The 21,873-nt window shown below is 37.4% G+C and overlaps 1 protein-coding gene across 1 annotated transcript in view; it reads right to left on the reverse strand.

The window, feature by feature from the left end:
- calcr (calcitonin receptor) overlaps positions 1–21,873 on the reverse strand; it is a gene marked incomplete at its 3' end in the record, with an annotated part of 66,642 nt that overhangs the window by 15,792 nt on the left and 28,977 nt on the right. The window contains 15 exon segments of the mRNA XM_038725339.1: positions 2,084–2,210; positions 6,027–6,118; positions 8,045–8,157; positions 8,394–8,504; positions 8,601–8,766; positions 9,537–9,649; positions 10,381–10,491; positions 10,641–10,713; positions 11,703–11,815; positions 11,929–12,039; positions 12,217–12,376; positions 12,482–12,567; positions 15,496–15,603; positions 15,896–16,043; positions 18,308–18,375. Of these exon segments, the coding sequence (XP_038581267.1) occupies positions 2,084–2,210; positions 6,027–6,118; positions 8,045–8,157; positions 8,394–8,504; positions 8,601–8,766; positions 9,537–9,649; positions 10,381–10,491; positions 10,641–10,713; positions 11,703–11,815; positions 11,929–12,039; positions 12,217–12,376; positions 12,482–12,567; positions 15,496–15,603; positions 15,896–16,043; positions 18,308–18,352 (1,677 nt within the window). The 5' untranslated portion in view covers positions 18,353–18,375.

The raw sequence follows: 21,873 nt of genomic DNA on the forward strand, positions 1-21,873 counted from the left end.
CCCTTTCCACTTGAGCAATCTCCACTATTACAGACATGGACTTGTATCATTATGAGATAGGTGACTCACTTTTCACTCATTCACAACTGTTTTGCATTGCATCTAACCAAGGTTTGTGTAAAGTTACCGACAATGGTCTGGTTTACAAATCAAGCTGCTATAGATCATGTAGATGTTTCTCATGTTTTCAGCCTCCTCCCTGGTTTGACATAAGCTTTGGGGATTCACTCCCCCACACTGTTGGCAGGCCAAACCAGACTCTGCATCACCACACCAGAGAGAATAATGTTTTCTCTGTGAGAGCGAATCTTCACCATGATCCACCGTTCCTAAATCACCAGTTCAGAAAACAGGCTCATAAGTCTCACTATGGCAGCGGTAAATTTCTAAAATGTTTCCCAACAGACACCCCAACCACTGGTGCTTGTGATTACTTTGCTACTCCCCCTTGAAAAGCAGGGCCACGTGACAAATTGTGTTTTGACATGTAGCGTCGAGTTAGCACAACTTGACAGTTCTATGGCAGAAAGTAACAGATTCAACACAAACCTTCTTAACATATGGCGAGGACGAGAGACTTGAAAGCGAGCCATTGTGCAAAAATATATATATTTCCTCACACTGATGATGATGGCTGTCATTTCTGGCTGCTTTCTTGGATACGTTCAGAGACGGGATGTGATTAAAGACGGCAGTCAGGATGAGCCAGAGAGATTTGGTGAATGCATGAAATGCAGCAGCAGCAGGATGCTGAATCAAACCCAAGGCCAGCTGAAGTCTCCACTGTCTCCTGGATGTTTCTAGTACTTTGTTGGGCCAGAGATACTCTAGCTGAAAGCAGGCTGAGGCTAATTGGATTGTAAGCACTGTGAGCCAACTTCCACAATCCTATCTCTTGTTTTTGTATTGCACTTTGATCATCTGAAGTTCTCTTTTCTAATTTAGTTTTTGCACATTAACATTTTCAGAGGATGAAGAATTTGGATTTTTTTAGTAGCAAGCAATATTCTGACAGTTTTTCATTAACTTGGACTTGCCTGAGTGTGTTTAAATGTAAACAGTTCTACATAAAAGGAAAAATATGATAAATCTTTTTTGTTTTGGAGTTGGAAGAACTGCAACAACTTTTAAGACGCACCAGGCACTGAGTTAATAGGCATTCATTATTTTTATTTCCAAAAAGGAGTGGTTCTTGAAAAGTAACACACAAATTTATGTTCAGGCCTGATAGTAAGGCATTCCTACCAGACAGGTTTATCATCTCTACCAAAGCAGACCTCAGGGTTTCAAAGAATTCACATAATGCATTCAGTGAAAGCTCTGACAGGAGAATGTGGAAGAGAACAAAAACTGTCAGTTGACTGTGTAACACTGCCAACATATGGCTCAATGAGATGAAATACTAATTAGGATTTTTAAAAAGTCTTGTGCAACTTTAAAAAAAATTATGAGCAACTCCATTTAAATTTAGCTCCCTCGCAAATTATTTTTAAAAAGTTCATAGAAAATGTTATTTCTTGCTTTTTTTTATTTGACTTAGCATAAATTATGAATGTATTTGCTTCTCATTTCGGAACAGAACAGACACTTTTTAGCCATGCTAGGATTTGGCTCCACCAGACTAAAATTTCTGACAAATTCTGGACTATAAAATTTTGTAAAGTCAGTCATGTTTAAATTAAATTAAATGTAGTACTTTTGATACAATAACTTTTCCTCTAGTGCCATTATCAGGTCAAAATTTTAATTTGTTCCACATTTTGATTTACCATTGGCCAAATACCTGCAAAATTAATGACATTCACCTCACACTTAGCTGTAATTTGTGTTTTGTGCTAATAAGCGAATGTTAGCATACTCAAATGCAAACCTAAGATGGTGAACACAGTAAACAAAGTTAAAACCCACTAAACATCAGCATGTTAGCAATTATATTATGAGCATCTTAGCAGCTAGCATGACTGTGACTAGTCTTGTTTCACTTAAAAAAACAGATATGTTGTGTTTCCATTCCATATGGCAGTGCGGACAGTAACACTTGTGGTCCTCCTGGTGGTAAATATTCAACAGAGGACGTACTCACCGGGTTTCTGCCCACCACTTCAGGATTATTGACCACTGCTACGAGGTAGATGATGGTGAGGGCTGAATTGAGCACATACGAGCAGAAGAGGTTCTTGTGCAGAGTGATCCTTTGGCAGCTCAGACTCCTGTGTGAAGAGAGATGCTATCATTGAGTTTGTGAGATGCAGGCATGCCAGGAAATGATGTGATAATAAAAAACAAAATAAAAAACACCCAAAGGTGGGAGTAAAGTCTCTGGTGACGTACAAAAACACGACATTAAACAAGACACAAAACGCAATGCAAAAATGACAAAAAGAACTCATGACAGGCAGGCTAATCATTTAATGAAGTAGTCAGATGTTGCTGTAGTCAAATAAAATATCAAATACTTTCATCTCAGAAAATTTTTGTAGCTGGTAAAGAGATCCCTGGGATCTCAGCTGGATTGCCTCTAAATTCTCTGTACTGAACTGTACATGCTAGAAACGCTGTTAAATAATGCATTATGGACCCCAAGGGTGTATCCTCATTACCTCAGCTGGCCACCCAGAATTAATAGCACAAAGAAATTCTTGACAGGCAAAGTGAAAATAACTATTACAATAAGAATTGTTACGAGCCATTGATAACCAGAAGCTTTATTGTTGGTAATGGTTAAATAATGTTTTAATTAAATGTACTGTAGCTCACAGAGTAAATAAAAGCTTGCACCAATTATATTTTATAATATAATAATAAAGCCTCCTATAAATAAGTCCTCAACATGCAGTTTAAGAAGTTATCCTTCCATTGCTCATACCAATTTTGTCTTTGTCAAGTCATAAAAACCCCAGAAACCCATGAAAAACAGGAAGAGCGCTAAATTTCCTCAAGCCCAAGACAAAACAGCATATACAACTGCACGTTCTCTTATTCAGAGGCTATGGCCATCTTCAGCAGAAAAACACTCTCACTTTTAGCTACAGTCATAAAAGGAAATGCAGGAGCTGCTTATACACAAGGTTTTTCATCTAAAAGGGGATGTCAAAACACAGGTTGAATCCTTATGGCAGTGTTTTTTGGACTGTCACAGGTCCTAATGGCTACAGGTTGCCTGGTCAACCACCTCTGGTTTTCCACAATAAGCTGGAGTATTTTTATGTGGGAATCCTGACAGTGTTGTAAATAACAGAGTAGCGCAGCTGTACACCATCACATACCACTGTAAGCTTCACATCTGGATCTTATAATACAACGTTAAGCTTCCAATATTTTAAGTGTTTTGGCTATAAATTTGGTAAGTTAAAAAGGAAAAAAGAAAAAATATGATTTTCTGCAACAATAAATGTGTTACTTTGTTGCCATCTTAATTTGTTATGACTTTGATCTAGATGAATTGTGAAAGTCCCGCTGAATTTCTGTGTAGCTGAGGAAAGAGTTTTGACTTTCAGTGGGTCTTGCGATAATGCACCTGCCCTAAACATGGCCACTAGATTTATGAGTGTATAAAGGTTTGCAGCAAACTGAGGGTCTCTTACAAGATCTGTTCTGGATAACAGCTGCGTTTAGGAGGTCAACACCCTTCAGCAAGTCAATATTTTACAAGTGCAGTGTTCGAGAACAACAGGGCCAACAAAACAACTTCCAAATATTGTCACGGAACATAAAGTAAATTTTTTCCCCTAGGCTCCATTTTTAAGTTTCGTCACGGATATCTGCCTGCGTATAAACGTTATGACGCCATTAAAAATAATGTTGATTAAGTTCATTCCTTCCAAAGTTTCAACACTGCACGACTTTTCTCAGGCCTTACCATTTACAAATTTCACATACATTAACTGAATATTATACCTCATTTCCCCTTTTCCACTTTGTTATTTGAACTATTATCAGGTTGAATTTCAACAGCAGTATCTAAATTAATTGTGCACTTTTTCCCTGTGGGATTAAGCGCTACGTTGGGATGAACTACCCTAATGAGCAATGCACTCAGGTGCACAAACGCATTCAATGGACTTCACAGCTCTCCAGTTTTGAATCCTAAATATCCATGAAATAAATTTGCAGCACAAGGAAACCAAGTTGGCATGAAATTAGCGACAGTTAGGTTGTGTATAAATTACACCTGAAGTAGCAGAACTATTTTCAGGTTGATAGTTCATTCATTTGTGACAGCAGTGCGACAGAGACGATTTTCTGATTATTGTCTTCAGTGTTAATATAACACTGTGCTAACATTTGAGTCACTTTGAGATCATTTTACTTGCCCCAGAGCAGCTCTAAGAGGGAATAAACAATCCACAGTTTTGATTATATTATAAAATGTGATTGAAACATAAACAATCATTAACACAAAAAGCCTTTGTGTGTGTTGCTCTGCGGCAAGTGAGCGTATAAAACTGTTAAATTCACTCTGCTGATGTGGAGAGAGGCAGAATGAAGATTTTGCTGAACACAAATAAGACTGAGAAAAAAAGCACTGCTCAAGATGAGTAATGAGTGGCTGGAGGAGACTGTAGTGAAAGCCCAACACAATCTGTGTGCCTGTCAGATTCGGTGATGATAGTGATAACATGATTGAGCCTCTAAGGGCAAAGCTTCTACGGTGGCCCTGAGAGGCCAAATGCACTGCAAGAAAACATACTGAAAATGTTCACAACACAACACAGTAAGACAACACAACACAATCAGAAAACACAATGGAAGTGTTTCCAGGGGACACTTTTTTTGCCGCAACAGTTTAATGAGAAAACACAACACATTAAAACAACAGTTGTGTTGTCTCATTCTGTTGTGTTGTCTTATTGTGTTGTGTTGTCTTAATGTGTTGTGTTGTCTTATTGTGTTGTGTTGTCTTAATGTGTTGTGTTGTCTTATTGTGTTGTGTTTTCTTAATGTGTTGTGTTTTCTTAATGTGTTGTGTTTTCTTATTGTGTTGTGTTGTCTTATTGTGTTGTGTTGTCTTATTGTGTTGTGTTGTCTTATTGTTTTGTGTTTTTTAATGTGTTGTGTTTTCTTAATGTGTTGTGTTTTCTTATTGTGTTGTGCTGTCTTATTGTGTTGTGTTGTCTTATTGTGTTGTGTTTTCTTATTGTGTTGTCTTATTGTGTTGTGTTGTCTTAATGTGTTGTGTTGTCTTATTGTGTTGTGTTTTCTTAATGTGTTGTGTTTTCTTAATGTGTTGTGTTTTCTTATTGTGTTGTGTTGTCTTATTGTGTTGTGTTGTCTTATTGTGTTGTGTTGTCTTATTGTTTTGTGTTTTTTAATGTGTTGTGTTTTCTTAATGTGTTGTGTTTTCTTATTGTGTTGTGCTGTCTTATTGTGTTGTGTTGTCTTATTGTGTTGTGTTTTCTTATTGTGTTGTGCTGTCTTATTGTGTTGTGTTGTCTTATTGTGTTGTGTTTTCTTATTGTGTTGTTGTCTTATTGTGTTGTGTTGTCTTAATGTGTTGTGTTTTCTTAATGTGTTGTGTTTTCTTATTGTGTTGTGTTGTCTTAATGCGTTGTGTTGTCTTATTGTGTTGTGTTGTCTTAATGTGTTGTGTTTTCTTAATGTGTTGTGTTTTCTTATTGTGTTGTGTTGTCTTAATGCGTTGTGTTGTCTTATTGTGTTGTGATTTCTTAATGCGTTGTATTGTCTTTTTGTGTTGTGTTGTCTTAATGTGTTATGTTTTCTTAATGTGTTGTGTTTTCTTATTGTGTTGTGTTGTCTTAATGTGTTGTGTTTTCTTAATGTGTTGTGTTTTCTTATTGTGTTGTGTTGTCTTAATGCGTTGTGTTGTCTTAATGTGTTGTGTTTTCTTATTGTGTTGTGTTGTCTTAATGCGTTGTGTTGTCTTATTGTGTTGTGATTTCTTAATGCGTTGTGTTGTCTTTTTGTGTTGTGTTAATGTCTTGTGTTTTCTCAAGTACAGCTACATGCTCTTACAGTATTGTTATTGTCTTACATGGAGTATAAGAACATGGCATCGAATCCATTACCTGAAGTAGAAGAAGATGGCCAGAGAGATGAGCAGGGAGGCTATGGATAAAGCGTGACCCACAATTGCCATGTAAAACAGGATGTATGCTGACTGTAAAAAAGCACAGACAAAGAGTCGCCTGTGAAAATTCTCAGTCATCCAGGCCGTAGTTATCCAAGGTGGGTTAAAAGAACCCCCTTGGGTGAGAGGAGAAACATCTCTTCTTCAACCAAGTCCAGTTGCCCATGATTTTAACCCACCTTGCACATAAAAACAGGACTGAGTAATAGGAAATACATGTGCAGCATTACTACTTAGGAAAATCAGAATTACAGCTCAAGTCAAGTTATACAGAATATTATTAAATTATAAATTATTTCTTGATATTGATACCACTTGTTCACTCAACTTTGGTTAGTACAGCATAGTAGAACTAGTGCAGCCAACAGCTCATCAAAATGCCAAATTAGTCTGATCGCAGTTCCACTTTTGCAAAGCTGATGGATAAAATTTAAGTATGACAATAAGCCAAAACCACAAAAGTAAGCCAAACCACAACTACTTTAAGAAATGCAGATATTTATTGAGTACATACTGAGTAATACAATCTGATAAATGAAGATTGCTAAAACAAAACAACATACCATTTGTTATCTGGTATAAAGAAACAGATTGACACTAGAATAACCAAACCATGCATACATGAATGAATGGTAATCTGCTATTTGTGAGAGTAAAATAAGATTATGAAGACTCAGTGTAAACAAATCTGGAGAAATGTGGCAGAATCTAAGAAAGGATCAAACTACACCAATGTTTTTGCTGTTTTTGATGTTGAGGTCCTTGCTGGTGAAGGAAATAATTAAAAGCTTATCTTAAAGTCTTATCAGAAAATCATTTAACATTTAATTGCCTTATTTGTCTTTGGGATCATACTTCTGAGGCTGTTTGTTCACAGACGTTTCCTGAAGCTGTGAGTCTGAGTCAGCAAAGATCAGGTTTCTGTGGTAACAGGTGGAGCAGCTGATTTCTGGATCTGATCGATCAGCAGACTTTGAGTCTTTCTCCCAGGTTTGCCAGGACAACTGGTTCAACTGCATACTCTGATTGGATGGAGCAAGATGGAGCTTCTTGTTTTCTGAAGTTTTGTTTACAAGTTGCCATTATTTGCAATTGGTCATTTTCCCTGTTCAACATGGGAGAGCAGAATAGAGTTTTACTTTATTTTACGGTACACTAATAAGACATAATAAATCATACTTTGTATCAAATTAGACTAAAACTGGAAGTAATATGTTCTTTATTAAACACACACAGTTATACCCTAATTAGACACCATACACCTAAAGTAAGCTATAGAATTAGAATCGGTCTGTAATGCCTTATTAGACCCAGAATATACTATACTTAGACACAATTACACTGTTATTATCATTGTACCGTAAAATAAAGTGCAACCCAGACTTGTTCACGCTAAGATAGCGGTGGCTAATCATCAGCACTGAATATGGAAATGTATGTTTAAATTTTAAAATTTGGCACAGTGCAGTGTCACATATCGAACCAATTGCTGTCATCAACCTGTGCTGTTAAAATTTGTAGGCAAATAGTTAAGTTACATCAAAACACTAACAAAAACACTTGCAGTTGTCCAAACTTCATTTTTAAACTTTCTTTTCTATCAAATAAACACATGCGGCATTAAATGGCAGCTTTGCCTTTGGATGATGCAGAACATGTGTGATCTCACCCAGTGCATGTACAAGTTACTTCTCTAAAAATGTGGATTATCAGAGAGTAATGTGTCTCGGAAATATGCATGATAATAATGGTGTCTGGTATATTATTTAGGAATTTTATTTAGGTAACTACAACTGAACTACATATTTTTAAGTTTCCATATTTTCTGCCATCTGCCCACCCTCCAAATACCGGAGGACTTCATGCAAAAAAAGAAAAGATTATGCTGACCCATTCCACTTTGACCACAAAGCAGTAGATCTATGATAGCAAGCTACTTTATCTTAATTTAATTACCTTCAACTTTGCCTTAGTGTTTTCGTTGCAGAGTGTGTAGTTGGACCAAGTCCTGTTGGTATCCGGGTGGCGAAACCACTGCCCGTCCTCCCCACAGTACTTAGTGGCCTTTTCTGAAAGTAACAATTAAGTAATAAATAGAGTGTCTCCACCAACAATTTCCTCGCATCCATAAAGTTGTGTCCACATGTTTAGATTCTTCTAGCCTTGGTGAATAATTCAAAGCTATTAATATTTCATAGTTCTTAAAAAACAGTCAGTAGAGTGTGAGAGGTGAATTCATCATGAGAGGTGAACAAGGCATCAGCAGACCATTAAAAGGGCAATTCTCCTGCGACTCACTGCTCACCTGTGGGGTCGAAGTCGACAAAATAATTGGGACAGTTTTGAGAGGTGTAAGTTCCCGCCGGAGTGTCGTCCCAGCACAGCCAGCCATCCCAGTTGCGATTGCAGTATGGCCCTGTAACACCAACAAAGCAACAGAGAGTTAATCACTTTCAGTGGAGAAGTACAATAACAGAAAGCCACAATGAGTCTCAGTAGATATTAAATCTACCTGATTTGTTATAAGGTGGATTTCGATTCATTTTCTCGAAGCACTTGTACTGGCTGTCAAGGATTTTCTTTCTCACAATTTCCTGCTCTTCTGGGTTCACCATGGGGCTAACTGTGGCCTCATCAGCAGGCTCTACCTCAGTGTCCCCTGAGAGCTGGGTGGCTGCCTTAATTTTAGTGAAGTCAACATCACACACACACAAACACAGAGTCATAATCATTTAAACTAAACAATTGTTAAAAACAAGCAAGAAACGTGTTTTGTCTGGTATTTCTTTTGTTGACAATGTGTATTTACAGCTGTGGGTTTTGTTACAGAGGTGAGCAGGACACAGTGCAGTAAAGGGTCCCTCAATCAAAAAAAGGTGAGAAAATAAAAAGAAATAAACTATAAGAAAGCTATATTTTTTGTTTTTATATGTCTATATCAGCCTAGATAATCAAATCATATCAGAAACTGTTCATTGTGCTTTCTACAATATTCTAACAAAACAACTGTAAATGTAAATTACTACATTATTAATGCACTCCCCCTACTTAAAATCACATATACACTCACTCAAAGACATCATCTAGTTGATGATAGATAATATATTTTTTGCATCAAAAAGAGCACAGCACTTCACTGCCTTATCTTGACTGATGTTCAGTCAAAGAATAAATCAAATTATTTCCGGCTCTAAAAAGATGCAGTAATTCTTCAGCCATGAGTAGTGTCTGCATGGATTTTAAAAAGTCAGGGATACATCCCATCCCCATTGGAAATTACATCCCTGATACCTTTACAGTATGTAAGGCTAATCCCTGTGAAATCTATGCGACTGTATGATAATGTGATACTGATCTGAGGTTTTAGTATTGGAAGCTACATAGCATTTTATAATTGTGGAGGGGGCCATATGTCTTGTAATTACAGGAAAACCCAGCAGTACAATACCTTCAACTTCTCCTTAGTGTTGACAGCACAGAGTGTATAGTTGGTCCAAATCTTGCTGCTCTCTGGATGGTGAAACCACTGCCCGTCTTCTCCACAGTACTTAGTTGCCTTTTCTGAATAGAACAATTATGTGATAAATATACAGTGTGTACCACATTCTCCAAACAATTTCCACTCCTCTATAAATCTGTGCAACTGTGTCTATAAACCTTAGTCCCTTATGATTTAGTAAATAATTCATCTTTAAAGGGATAGTAAGTGATTGTGATTCAATACACTTTTTGTTAAATTCAGCAAATATTTCCTCACGGTTTTCTAGCTCTCCGTTTTGTGTGTGCTCTGAAAAAAATTTGTTTTTCCTACAAAGTCCTGGCTCTGTAAATGGAAAACAAACTAAATGGTGTGGACCTTGCCACACAAAATAGTTCAGCCAATCAGCAACAGGTGGCGTAAATGCTTGTGCACAGGAGTGATGGGGATAGGGGGGCAGTGTGAGAGTTCTATACACCGCCACATTCGAACGTGCTGGAATCGAGGCTTGTGAAGAAGGAGAAATGAGAAGCAGCAAAAGAGGGAAAGGTCTGAAGAGTATAAAGAGAAGAAAGTTATATTAAATTTGAAATTTCCGGGGCAGAGCTTCTGAGGGAGCACTGAAGGGAGGGTTGTATTTGTTTGGCAGTTGAGTTCAAATATCAACAATCCTGCAGAATCACTTACTCTCTCTCTTTAAAGCAATGACTATTTTATAGTCCAGCCTCTTCAAATACTGTCAGTAGAAAGTCAGATGAGGTTAACAAGATGTCAGCAGACCTTTAGAGCAAAACTCTTGGGTCACACTGCTCACCTGTTGGGTCGAAGTTGGAAAAATAATCAGGGCAGTTTTGGAAAGCGTAGGTTCCTGCCTGAGTGTCGTCCCAGCACAGCCAGCCATCCCAGTTACGACTGCAGTACAGCCCTGCAAAAAAAACAAAATGATGAACATGATTATAGGCTTCTTGTTCACATGCGTGTGTAAACATAAATCCTCAAATAAAAGAGCGTATGTCCAATAAAAGTATTGAACAACAGACCACAGGTACACTTTTCAGTAGACAGTATCAATACCTGATTTGTTAAAAGGTGGTTCTCGATTCATTTTCAGGATGCATTTGTATTCATTCTCAAGCATTTTCAGTTTCTGTGAAAAGAAAGTAGATGTTTCATCATTACAAAACATTGTAAAGACTAACCCTAACTCCCAACCATTATCAACACTGATCATCGATAATCTGTTGTAGCCAGACCTTCAACTCCCATTACTGAAATTCAGCTACAGTAGTGTGGGCTGCAGTCTTACTTTGAAGGGAAAAGATGTCAGAGTCTAACATTGGTGATCGAGAAACTTGTGTCTGCTCAAACCAGAATCTAACCACAGGTGTCATTTCAGTAGTTAGGTGTTTTCAAACCCACATCTGCCTCAGCATTTCCAAGGTTCAGGATCCATATTTTGTGCTAAGAAGATCTGTATGAACTTGTTCCCACAATAATAACAGTACAGTAACTTGTTCACAGACCACATGGATCTATGACCATATGATAATAACTTATTAGCATAAAATAATATCTTGTTCCCACCAGCTCAACATTGCTGAGTCTGTTGGGTGTGGCGAAGCTGGAAGCTCTGCTAGTCTCAGTGGTGAATAAATGTTTTTTTCCCTAATCCACCAAGTGTTGGTATAATAACTTATTTAAGTAATTATACCTTCAGTGTGGTCTAAATTGGTGCACATTTGTGTACTAAATCCACTTTGTGCCTTTACAATGGTTTGAAAGGTAAGCATCTCCTCTCATGAGGATGGTATGAATGTTTAAACTGTATTTTCAAATGCAATTTTTTACTTGACTAGTACTTCTATTAGTTTAAGTGTACATAGTACAAGTATTATACCACTATTGTACAGGCCATTATTGTATACTGTTTAATTATATTGTATTGTATACTGTGTACTTTTATAGGTACTATATATAGTTGAGGTCTAATTAGTGAAAGCTAAATGCATATTGCATATTTTAGAACTAGGGAAGATGCCACATGTGCTGAGGACAGTACTGTTAAGCCTAGTTACCAAGAACCTGTATGTAAAACTGTACCACAAAGTTTATTACATTGACAGTACTGTACATTACCCTAAGCCTCTTCTCATGGGTGATTGCACAGAGTGTATAGTTGGTCCAAATCCGTTTGGACTCTGGATGGTGAAACCACTGACCGTCCTCCCCACAGTACTTATTTGCCTTTTCTAAAAAGAACATGTGATTAAGTCCAACCTCTAATAAAGTCAGCAGAAGATTAAAGGTGAATTCATCATGAGAGGGTACCAAGATATCAACAGATATCAGTCTTACTGCTCACCCGTGGGGTCCAAGTCAGAAAAATAATCAGGGCAGTTTTGGGAGGCGTAGGTTCCTGCTGGAGTATCGCCCCAGCACAGCCAGCCATCCCAGTTACGACCGCAGTATAATCCTGAAACACCAGTCACAAAAAACAAAAACATGTTTACAGACCTCTTGTTCATAAGTTACCCTAACCCTAACATCACAAATCTGGTCATGCAGAAATCGTGTTGATGTAAAATAAAAATCATTTGTTGGTAGACTAGAGTTGCATAGTGGGTTTCAGTAGTACAGACAATGTCAGTACCTGAGTTCTGGTATGGTGGGTCCTTCTTCATTTTCTCCAAGCATTTCTTTTCATTCTCAAGGATTTGTTTTTCCACAACACCACCTTTTTCTATGTTAACCCCTGTGGCCTCTGTGGTTGGCTCTCCTGCAGCATCCCTTAATAATTGGGGGACTTCCTTCTGAGAAATAAATAGATCAACGTGCAAATTACTGATGAGAGCAATTGAGGCTAGCTTCATCTCGTTCTTCCATTAACTGCAGGGAAATAGCCAACAGCCAAATACCTCTAATTTCTTCTTTATAGCTGGTTCACAAGAGGACCCAGTTTGGACCCAGTTTCCCAATTCGTCACAAAATTTGGTAATTTTTTCTGTAAAGAAAAAAAAAACATGTAATGACTGAATTGCACCTTCACAACAGTAATCCATCAGTAATTATCCCGAAAGCTTCATATACTGTATTGAATTTCTTGTAGGCACATTATTGCTTCTGTTTGAGGTTCATATCCAGTAGGAAATCTCTATATTATTTGGCTCTCTCTTTGTTTTTCAGCAGTAGTATGTTGGCATCATCCAAACACATAAATCAGACCCTGGATCTTGGCATTACTGAGCAACTGCGATTAATTTAACTTGGCACGCATCATCAAACGTTATGTCAAACAGAAAATTCCCTCTTTGGAGTAATTTCAAACCACATGTACTGTAGAGCCACGGCTGGGCTAAGAATGAGATCACATTATTCCTGACAACAATAACCATTGCCCGACTGCCTAGTCTTCTCCAACAGCTCATCAACTGTTCAACAACCACTTCCAATTGCACGTCTCCCCTAAAGCCTCATATCAGCAGCATCAGCTTTCAAATAAGGAGCCATAAGGGGACTCTTAACGTCACAGGCATTTTGGGAAGATCCTTTATGAGCCGTCTCTTACAAAAACACTTTCTCTCTCTTCTCATTCATATTCTCTCTCCCCATCCATCTCTCTGACTCCAACTTCTCTGTCTTTTTTGTAATCCCTCTTTTTTATGCTTCTCTTTTTCTCTATATGTACCCTTCATTATTCTGTCTGCCCTCTTCCTCACCTTCCCTCTCTCTATCACATCTCCTAAATCAGACCTGACTTGACTCTGGATATTTTCAACTAGACAGCTTTGCATTCCTCGCAATGTAAAAAATGCTCATACACTAGAAACTACTTCCATCCAAACATTATGTGTACTTGCATAATCAATTCCCACAGTCATTATCAATTTCAATAAATGCCTGTTTTCATTCTGTCTGATTGAGGACCGAATAGGCTAATGATTACCTTGTAAGTTTCCTATACTAGCTGTCCTTTACACTCAGAGTTGTCTAAGTCTTTCTCCATTTTAACATACAGAAGTTTTTCGGCACAGCTGTGTTTGAGCTAAATGCTAACATTAATTTGTTAATATGTTCACAAAGTAATGCTAATGTGCTGATTTTGTCATTAACCAAAGTATTAGACAAATTCAAATTGGTGCTAAATTAAAAGTCAAGGGTTTGCCAAAGTAATTACAATTTAACCTGAGACGGAAATAAATGATGCTACCAAATGTCATGGCATTCAATCCAATAATTTTTTAAACGTTCCCCTAAAAACCAAATATGCGCACCTGGTGGCACTAAATGAAAAGTCAGGATATCACCAAAAGCATTAGGCAACATCCTCTGGGAACCATGACTGTATTTACAGAAGTTGGTGCCAGTCCACACAGTAGATCTTTGACTGGTCTGGCGCCACATAAAGTTATTAGGATTCATTCTCTTGGCACCATGAAGGGATACTACCATATCAGCACAGCTATAAAATAGGCTATTGCACAGCAGAGTAGGCCTGTAGGGCAGGTCGATTTTGTTAAAATTCTCTGACTTTATTCTCACAGAATTGCAGGATAGTTTCTGAATAGGCAGAAAGTTTTGAACATGAGCAAATAAACTGCTTAAACAAAGGAGCTATTTAAGTCCAGGGGTTTATAAATTAATTCAAATGAATTAATTTATCATTATTGTGAAAAGGTGCCACATAAAGAGGTTACTTCCCCAAGAAAAAGACACAAAAGAGGAGGAAAGACTACATCATGCCTGTGGGGGCTCATATGTGTTGACTGACAAACCGTTATTGCCATTAGAGCTGCTAGTGTGGCTACAACAAACTTGGTAGTTAGCAAAAAAGAGTAGCAAAGAGCACAACCTACAGAACAGAACAGAAAACCAAAGAAAAGATGCCACAGTATTGGCTCCGTTGTTTGATTCTTTGAGAAGGTCAAAAGCCCTACAGCAGAGAATGTGGCAGGTTACCACTTTTTGACATGATTGATCACTTAAATCTCCCTTTAAATAAGGAAATATTTACTTACTGCTCAACATAAATCACATCTGACATGAAACTGGAATAAGCACAATATGTCTTTGTACAAGCTAACCATGGCAGTGCACCATCACTAAAGATCTGGGAAATAGAAAAAATGTCACCCTTTCCTAAAGAGGTGGTGTCGTGAAGACATCCCCTCACTTACCTGCAGAGAGGTATATTGGATTCACATTATTAACAAATGTAGAACTGAATTTGTAATGTTTCCTCCAATTTGTTGTACTTGATGGTAATTTTAATCTCTGTTACTCTAAGAAGTGTGTGTGTTGTCTCTGATGTGGAATTAATGCATGGGGTGTGGCACTTGGACATTGACTATGAAAACTCCCATTCTATGATTCATTGTCCAATATATTTAAAATCCCATTCAACCTATTAACCAATGACAACTGCACAACTGTTGCACCTTGACTAAATACTGTATGTTGTTTGCCACTGTTTAAGTCAGTTTGCACAACAGTTCGCAGTAATCAATGTCCTTATGTTAATCACCATGTGATAAACATAAGGACATTAAATCAATTTAATGTCCTTTAATTTAATATATAACACCAAAAACATAAGGAGTAGGTTTGGGAGAAGCAGAGTTATAAAAAAATATGCCTGCATGGATTTCATTGGACTGCTAGTCGGATGACGAATGAGCCAATGTTTGTGACGCATGTATTGAACAGTTGATGGCAATCGGCTACTGCAAGCACTACCTCACTGCTCTCCCTGAGCTAATGCTATTCTTCATTTTATATTTTGCACTCAAAGTGAGGAGTTTCTTTACACTGTAAAATCATATTATAATATTCTACTGTTGCAACTACAATATCTGCAGTTCTTGCATTATGAGTTGACACAAACTCAAAACTACTAGCAAAGCACAGATATTTCAAATCAAATATTTCCTACCAGTTGGGTCCAGGTCAAGGTGATCTGGACAGTTTTGTGTTACAAATGTCCCAGCCGGTGTCTTATCCCAGCACAAGGAGCCATCCCAAATACGTCCACAGAATGTACCTAGAGAAAAGAATAAGGACAAAAGTGTAATGTCACACATTTTCTGAGTATCTCAGAGTAACATAATTTCTCTACAGCCTTGGAAGTGATTATAAGCCCACAGCTTCTACTCCAAAAGCCCTTTCAGGTCAGTCGCGCTTAAACCACTGCAACACTACCATTACCTTGAACAAGAACAACAACAGTGTTCTGATCCCAATCCACCTCCTTACAACATCATTACACATGTGATGCTCTCCCAGACGTAATTGGTTTGGTCTTAAGAAGCCTTAAAATGATTTGGGCCTCTCACCGGTTCTGTTTTCTTGGAGGTATTGGTTGGACAGCTCAAGACATTTGTATTGACCCTGGCTCACCGCCTGGGCCTGTCCCTCTGTCATGCTCTGTCCGGGCCTGAGCGATGGGTCTGAGATTGACTCAGCACCTGCCGCCGCCCTGCACTGTGGAGACAACACGACACCAGAGGTGAGAGGAAGCGAGGAGGAAAACATGTGTTATACTGACAGTGTGGAGTGTAGATGGGGACTTGTTAGCGTGTGTGTGTTTTGTGGTTGCTAATATGATCTACATTCCCTTGACTGCCAAAAATAAGATAAAGCGTAAATATTACCTTACATGATAGTGTTGGCTAAATTTGTAACAGACCATTCCACATTTTCATCATACTTAGATAAAGACACTCACCCTTACATAAGTTAAAAGTTCTGAAGCATCGTCAAAGCTGATCTAATGAGGATTTCACTCTGCTTTGAAATTCTAGTCATTCACTATTCATATAACTCATTAAAGTGTGTTTGGGAGCTCACAAAAGAAGTTAAGCAGCTGCATTTTCACCAAATGAATCTTATCTTTGCTCTATTGTTTGTATTTGGAGGTAGCATTTAAAGTGAATAAGCCTGCCGTGTGAAATGCTGATTTTGATAATTCTGCTCACTGAAGGATAAAGAGCCCATTTTGCTGTGACTTATCTCACAGATTTTTTGGCTGAAAATTAAGCCTCACAGAGTGCCAGGCTCATGCACTTGCATTTTCTGAATTATTTGAGGAATTTTAATACATTGCCGGAAAGACTGTCTGCACATGCCTTATCACAGTTGAGATGCAAACCTCCTACCTCTGTCTCTTTGTGGAGGGAAAAGGAATTCTCATTAGACCAAAATATCATTCTTCCCATCTGATAGAAGCTTGTAAAAGGCATAATTCTTAATAAAAAACAGTGACTTTCATGAGAAGGCTGATGTCCCATGTAGCAGTTTAGCAGCCGTACATATGATGTCACTCCAAACATTGAAGTAAATGACGTCATACATACGACCACCAGGCCACCACCAATATCAACAGATGAGTTGTATGAGAAAAAAGAAGAAAAAAAAACTTCTCTCACGTCAAGGCCTTTCCTCACCTATTACGTTTCATTATTCTTCCTGAATTGATATGACAAGACCACTCGAAAAAGAAAACATAAAGCAGAACAGCATAGATACATCAGGCATAAAACATTTGGCAGGGATACTATCCAGGACCTCAATGTCAAGCTTGATGCTGAACAGCAAAGGAAATTGAAACAGTAAACTTCCATGTCACACTGACACTGAAGAATAATGGTCCAAATGTTTTTTTCATAAGGGACAATGAGTCATGAAAGACTTCCATTTTACAGCTGTAAAAGCTTTTAAAAAACCCAAAGTGAACATGTCCTCAGCAAAATTTAGAAGCCACGGTGTAAATACAATTGATAATCATTAAGCCAATTGGTGCAATGTGATTTGTAAAGAGAGCTGCAAGTCTACCACAAATTACAACACCTTCATTAGGCAAATCAGTATAATTTAAATGGCAGAACATGGAACTAAAATTTGTCACCGTAAATTATTTGTCTGAGATATCACAATCGTGTTCACGTCTTTGACCGATGATTGCAACACCCCCATTAAGCTAATTGATGTAATTTCTCTGGAGCACTATAGTACACTGTGAATATGACTCAACTGTCCAAGCTGAAATCAGATGATAAGTATGTCAGATTAAGCCTTAACATATGATGGGCACAAACTACCAATGCCCCCTGAACACCCTGACAAAAAACTCAGAAAATACAGACATACGACGTGGCAGGAATGTGTACAGTAGAACTGTATAGGCTATGTTATCAAGTGCCTCGCAATGAATTTCAGGAAGTCAGTCCCTGGAAGTGTTGTCCACAATGCAAAACACAATGCAGAGTTATAGACCCAAAAACAAAAACACACACAGGTATTACAGGTATTAATTATATATTATATTTATAATTGTTTTTACTTTATCTCCAAACCAAGTTTAGAAACAGGTAAAATGCAAGACATCCTAGACTGTACGTCATCTGCATAAAAGAATAAAGATTAGATATAGTAAGAAGGTGGCAAACACACAGAGACACATGCAGTCATGGATCACATACTCTCTCTTTTGGGTCATTCAAGTTTGTAATGATCAAGCTGAGCTAATTATAAATTATACATTTTAATTATACAGGGTGGGCGAAAATTAATGATGAGATTCTTTTGCTGAGAAAAGAAAACCACTAGAGCACAGCATTTTACATGTCCATTTAATAAAAATAAAATACTATGTTTAAAAACACGTTGAGAATATGTAATGGGCAAAAAGGGGCATAAAGTAAGTTAAGCTAACAGCATTCCCTTGAATTAAAAAAGTGAGAGCTTACCACCAGGAAAAAGCAAAGGATCCAAAGGGAGCCCACTAGCTTCATATCTTCCTCTCACAGGCAAGTGTCTAGAGAGAGGGAAGAGAATGACGAGTCACAACTATCAGAAAACAAGTTGTCTACCGTGAAAGTGACTGACTGAGCAAACATATGGCTGTTTCAAATGAGGATTGTGGCCTCCCAGGAGTAAACAACAACAGCAATCATTAATCTGAAATGCAAAACACTGCAGCAGAAGCACTGCTGCCTGTGGTATTTCACACTTTTCCTGTGTCTGAGCGATAGAGAGGAAAAGTCTGCGTCAATACGTGAAACAATTGAATGAATCGAAAGATTATATTGTGTGAACAAAAGGAGGAAGAACAAACACAAGACAAAAATAGTTGATGGTCATTAATCATCTTGTGCTTAGCTTCCATTCCTGCAGGACTTCAGCAGCAGATCTGGCAGTTTAGTAAATGAGTGCATGTGAGATTAGAATTCACTTCAAGTCTCTTTGCTTTGGCTCACAGAGTCCCTATTGGAAGCCCATCAGTCCACAGTTTGAACAGTTAGGATGACCTACTGGTTGTTCCCCACACCCCGCAGAGGCCCAGGAGGCAGGCTTTTTAGAAGATAGACATGCATGAGCGATTCATGTAAGTCACTGTGAAAGGTTAACAGGATTGATAGTATATGTTTTGGCTTTCAGCTGCACACTGATGGTAGGCTACTTAACATTAGGATGACAAATATAAAAAAAATGAACCTGGAAGTGCATCTGCCAAGAATTTAAGGCAAGGAGTGCTGATCTCTGACCAGGGAGCTACACGCATTTCCCCCAAATTTCTCATTTCTCATTCATGACTTCTTGAAACACAAAACTAAAACTGTAATTGATAGTAGATATGAGGATGATTATTATCATTAATCCAAGCCCCAGATGTCCTCTGTCCTCAGTCTAGACTCATAAAGAGAGCACTTCTAATATAGACCCAAATATAGACTTACCCTCTGTACCAATTGCACACAATAAAGTAGAGCTGAAACAATTACAACTTCTATGCCTAATAATCTAATTGTCAATATCTACTCAATAATTAATTGTTTAAGTAATTTTTCAAGAAAGAAATTCCCAACATTACTTTCTATTGTGAGGAATTGCCTCTTTTATTTGTATTCTTCTATAACTTGTATATTTTGGTAATTTCAAATTTTTATATTGATATGTTCTGCCTGTTTATTACACACCTAGTCTCCAAAGCAAATTCCTTGTATGTGTAAAACAAATTACTTGTTAATAAAGCTGTTTCTGATTCTGATTAAATGATATTTATTGAATAAAACCAGCAATTTGAAAACATTATCTATAGATTGATGGCCCTTTTCCATAATATTATATTACTTGAGAAAATAATCAGCAGATTAATCGATAATGAAGATAATATCTAGTCAGCCATACAATATAGTAACTACTAATATATACTATACTATAGTAGATACTAATCACATTTGGACATAGGGTTGGGCAGTATGGCCCAAAAAGTAATATCATAATATTTCAGTATTTTTGCAATAATTATGTTCTTAAAAATATGACAAAATGAAAAATATTTTGGTATTAGAACTCACAATAGCTGTTGAACACTCTATGTGGGATTTTTGGCTCTCCTCGTACTAAACTAGATGCTTCTGCTTGATGTGGTAAAATAAGTTTGTTGGATTGACCCCTTTTGTTGTTACAGTCTTCTTGATCACACTGCTGAAGTCACTTCCCTTTTTGGAATTCCTCCACCAGGACTTTCTGCCATCAACGGTATAAAGCCAGTATGTCAACAAGTTGGAATATTGCTATTATCACAATATGATTATTAAAATCATATTAAAAATGATACCGATATATAGTGAACATTTTGATATGGCACACTCCTATTTGGACATTCACATCAGAAAACTTATAAATAAATTACTTCATTTTTTCAGTTCTTACAGTTGATGGTCACTATTTTTCCATGATGCAAACAAAGGATAACATAATTAGTAAAACTGTAGAGGAAAGAAAATGTGATGGCTTCAGCAAGAGCTCAGCAAACAAAATAATAACTAACACATCTAATAATAATGTTTGATATTGCTGCCAGTGTTCAAAAGGTACAGTTCATTTCGTGAACATCTTAGCATTTCCTGTCAGTATTCATTTAGTATTAGATTAATTTCTTGTATGCAAATAAAATACACTATCATGATTAGTATACTATATCCTAACAAACACCAACTGACAGTAATATGTTTGATTAATCAATCATCAGAATGTCTGTCTAAATCCAAAGATACTCAATATATAAAACCGATTAAAAGGACCCAAAACTGATAATCAAAATAGTTGCTGCTGAGTATCTGGTGACAGATGAATCTACAAATTAATAGTTTCAGCTCTGCTCAATATTTCCAGTATTACCAGTAGACCAACATGGATCTAGCATGCTGAAAAGCTCACTCAAGGACACAGCAATAAACTGCACCACACCTCTGCTTGAAAAGAAGTATTGAAGAAACACAAAGACGCACACTAAAACACCAATCAAAGACAAATGGCTAACAGAAGACAGAGGAGGGAAAGTATGGATCCTCTAGTCTGGCTTCATATTTAGTATGCAGCCATTAGAGTGGTATCTTCTCATCATCATCAACTCAGCAAGAAGCTGAATAAGCATGTTTCCCAAAATCTCGAAAAGAAAGCTTTCTTGCCGAGAGTTAGATGAGAAGACCGATAGCACATTCAGAACTGTCCATTCAAAACGAAGCTTGTGCCAGGAGATGGTTAGCTTAGCTTAAAATAAAGTCTGAAAACAAGGGGAAACAGCTATCCAGGCTCTGTCTACCAATACCTCTGCCAACGATGATGACAAGATTGAATGGTTTTGGAAGGCACTGACACTGACACTCATTTAACTGACTTCTACAGTATGTGTGTGTGGTTGAGATACCGATAATCTCTCTAACATTTCAACACATTATCAGTACATCGGTAATAAATTTGCCAACAGCAAGTTTCTTATCTTAATATCTATGCAGCACATGTGACAGTTTACTCGCAGTCAAACCTTCCAGCTATATTTGACTTTCAGTGATGGGAGGTGTAGGTTCTTTTAACAACTATGTCTTTATGCTTTACACATTATCTCTTTATAAAACTCTGAACGTAGTCCCCAGAGCATTTTGCAGGCCATTAGGTCCAATGTGATATGATGACGCATGTGTAGCTCATTAAAGGAACAAGACCCCTTACAGAGAGGACAAAGGAAAGCACTCGAGTCGAGTGCATATAGCACATAGTATATGTAGAGCTCTGGATCTTCTCTAGGAATGCTGTTTATCATTAAATCTGCTGTAGATCAAGTGAAATGTCAATCAGTTAATATATAGGGATTTGAAATAATCTGCTTTTGCAATCTTAATTACTACTTAGATTCTAAACTACTTTAAAAATAAAAAGTTAATTCCTCTGTGACGACGGTAAGTAGAAAGCATTGGCTGAAAGTGGCTGTAGAAGGAACTGCTTTAAGTACGGTTTTACTCTTTAATGT

The sequence above is a fragment of the Micropterus salmoides genome, unplaced genomic scaffold (assembly GCF_014851395.1).
Source record: "Micropterus salmoides isolate LMB-PRFRI ecotype aquatic unplaced genomic scaffold, ASM1485139v1 Ms_hic_scaffold_17, whole genome shotgun sequence".
Classification (NCBI taxonomy): Eukaryota; Metazoa; Chordata; class Actinopteri; order Centrarchiformes; family Centrarchidae; genus Micropterus; species Micropterus salmoides.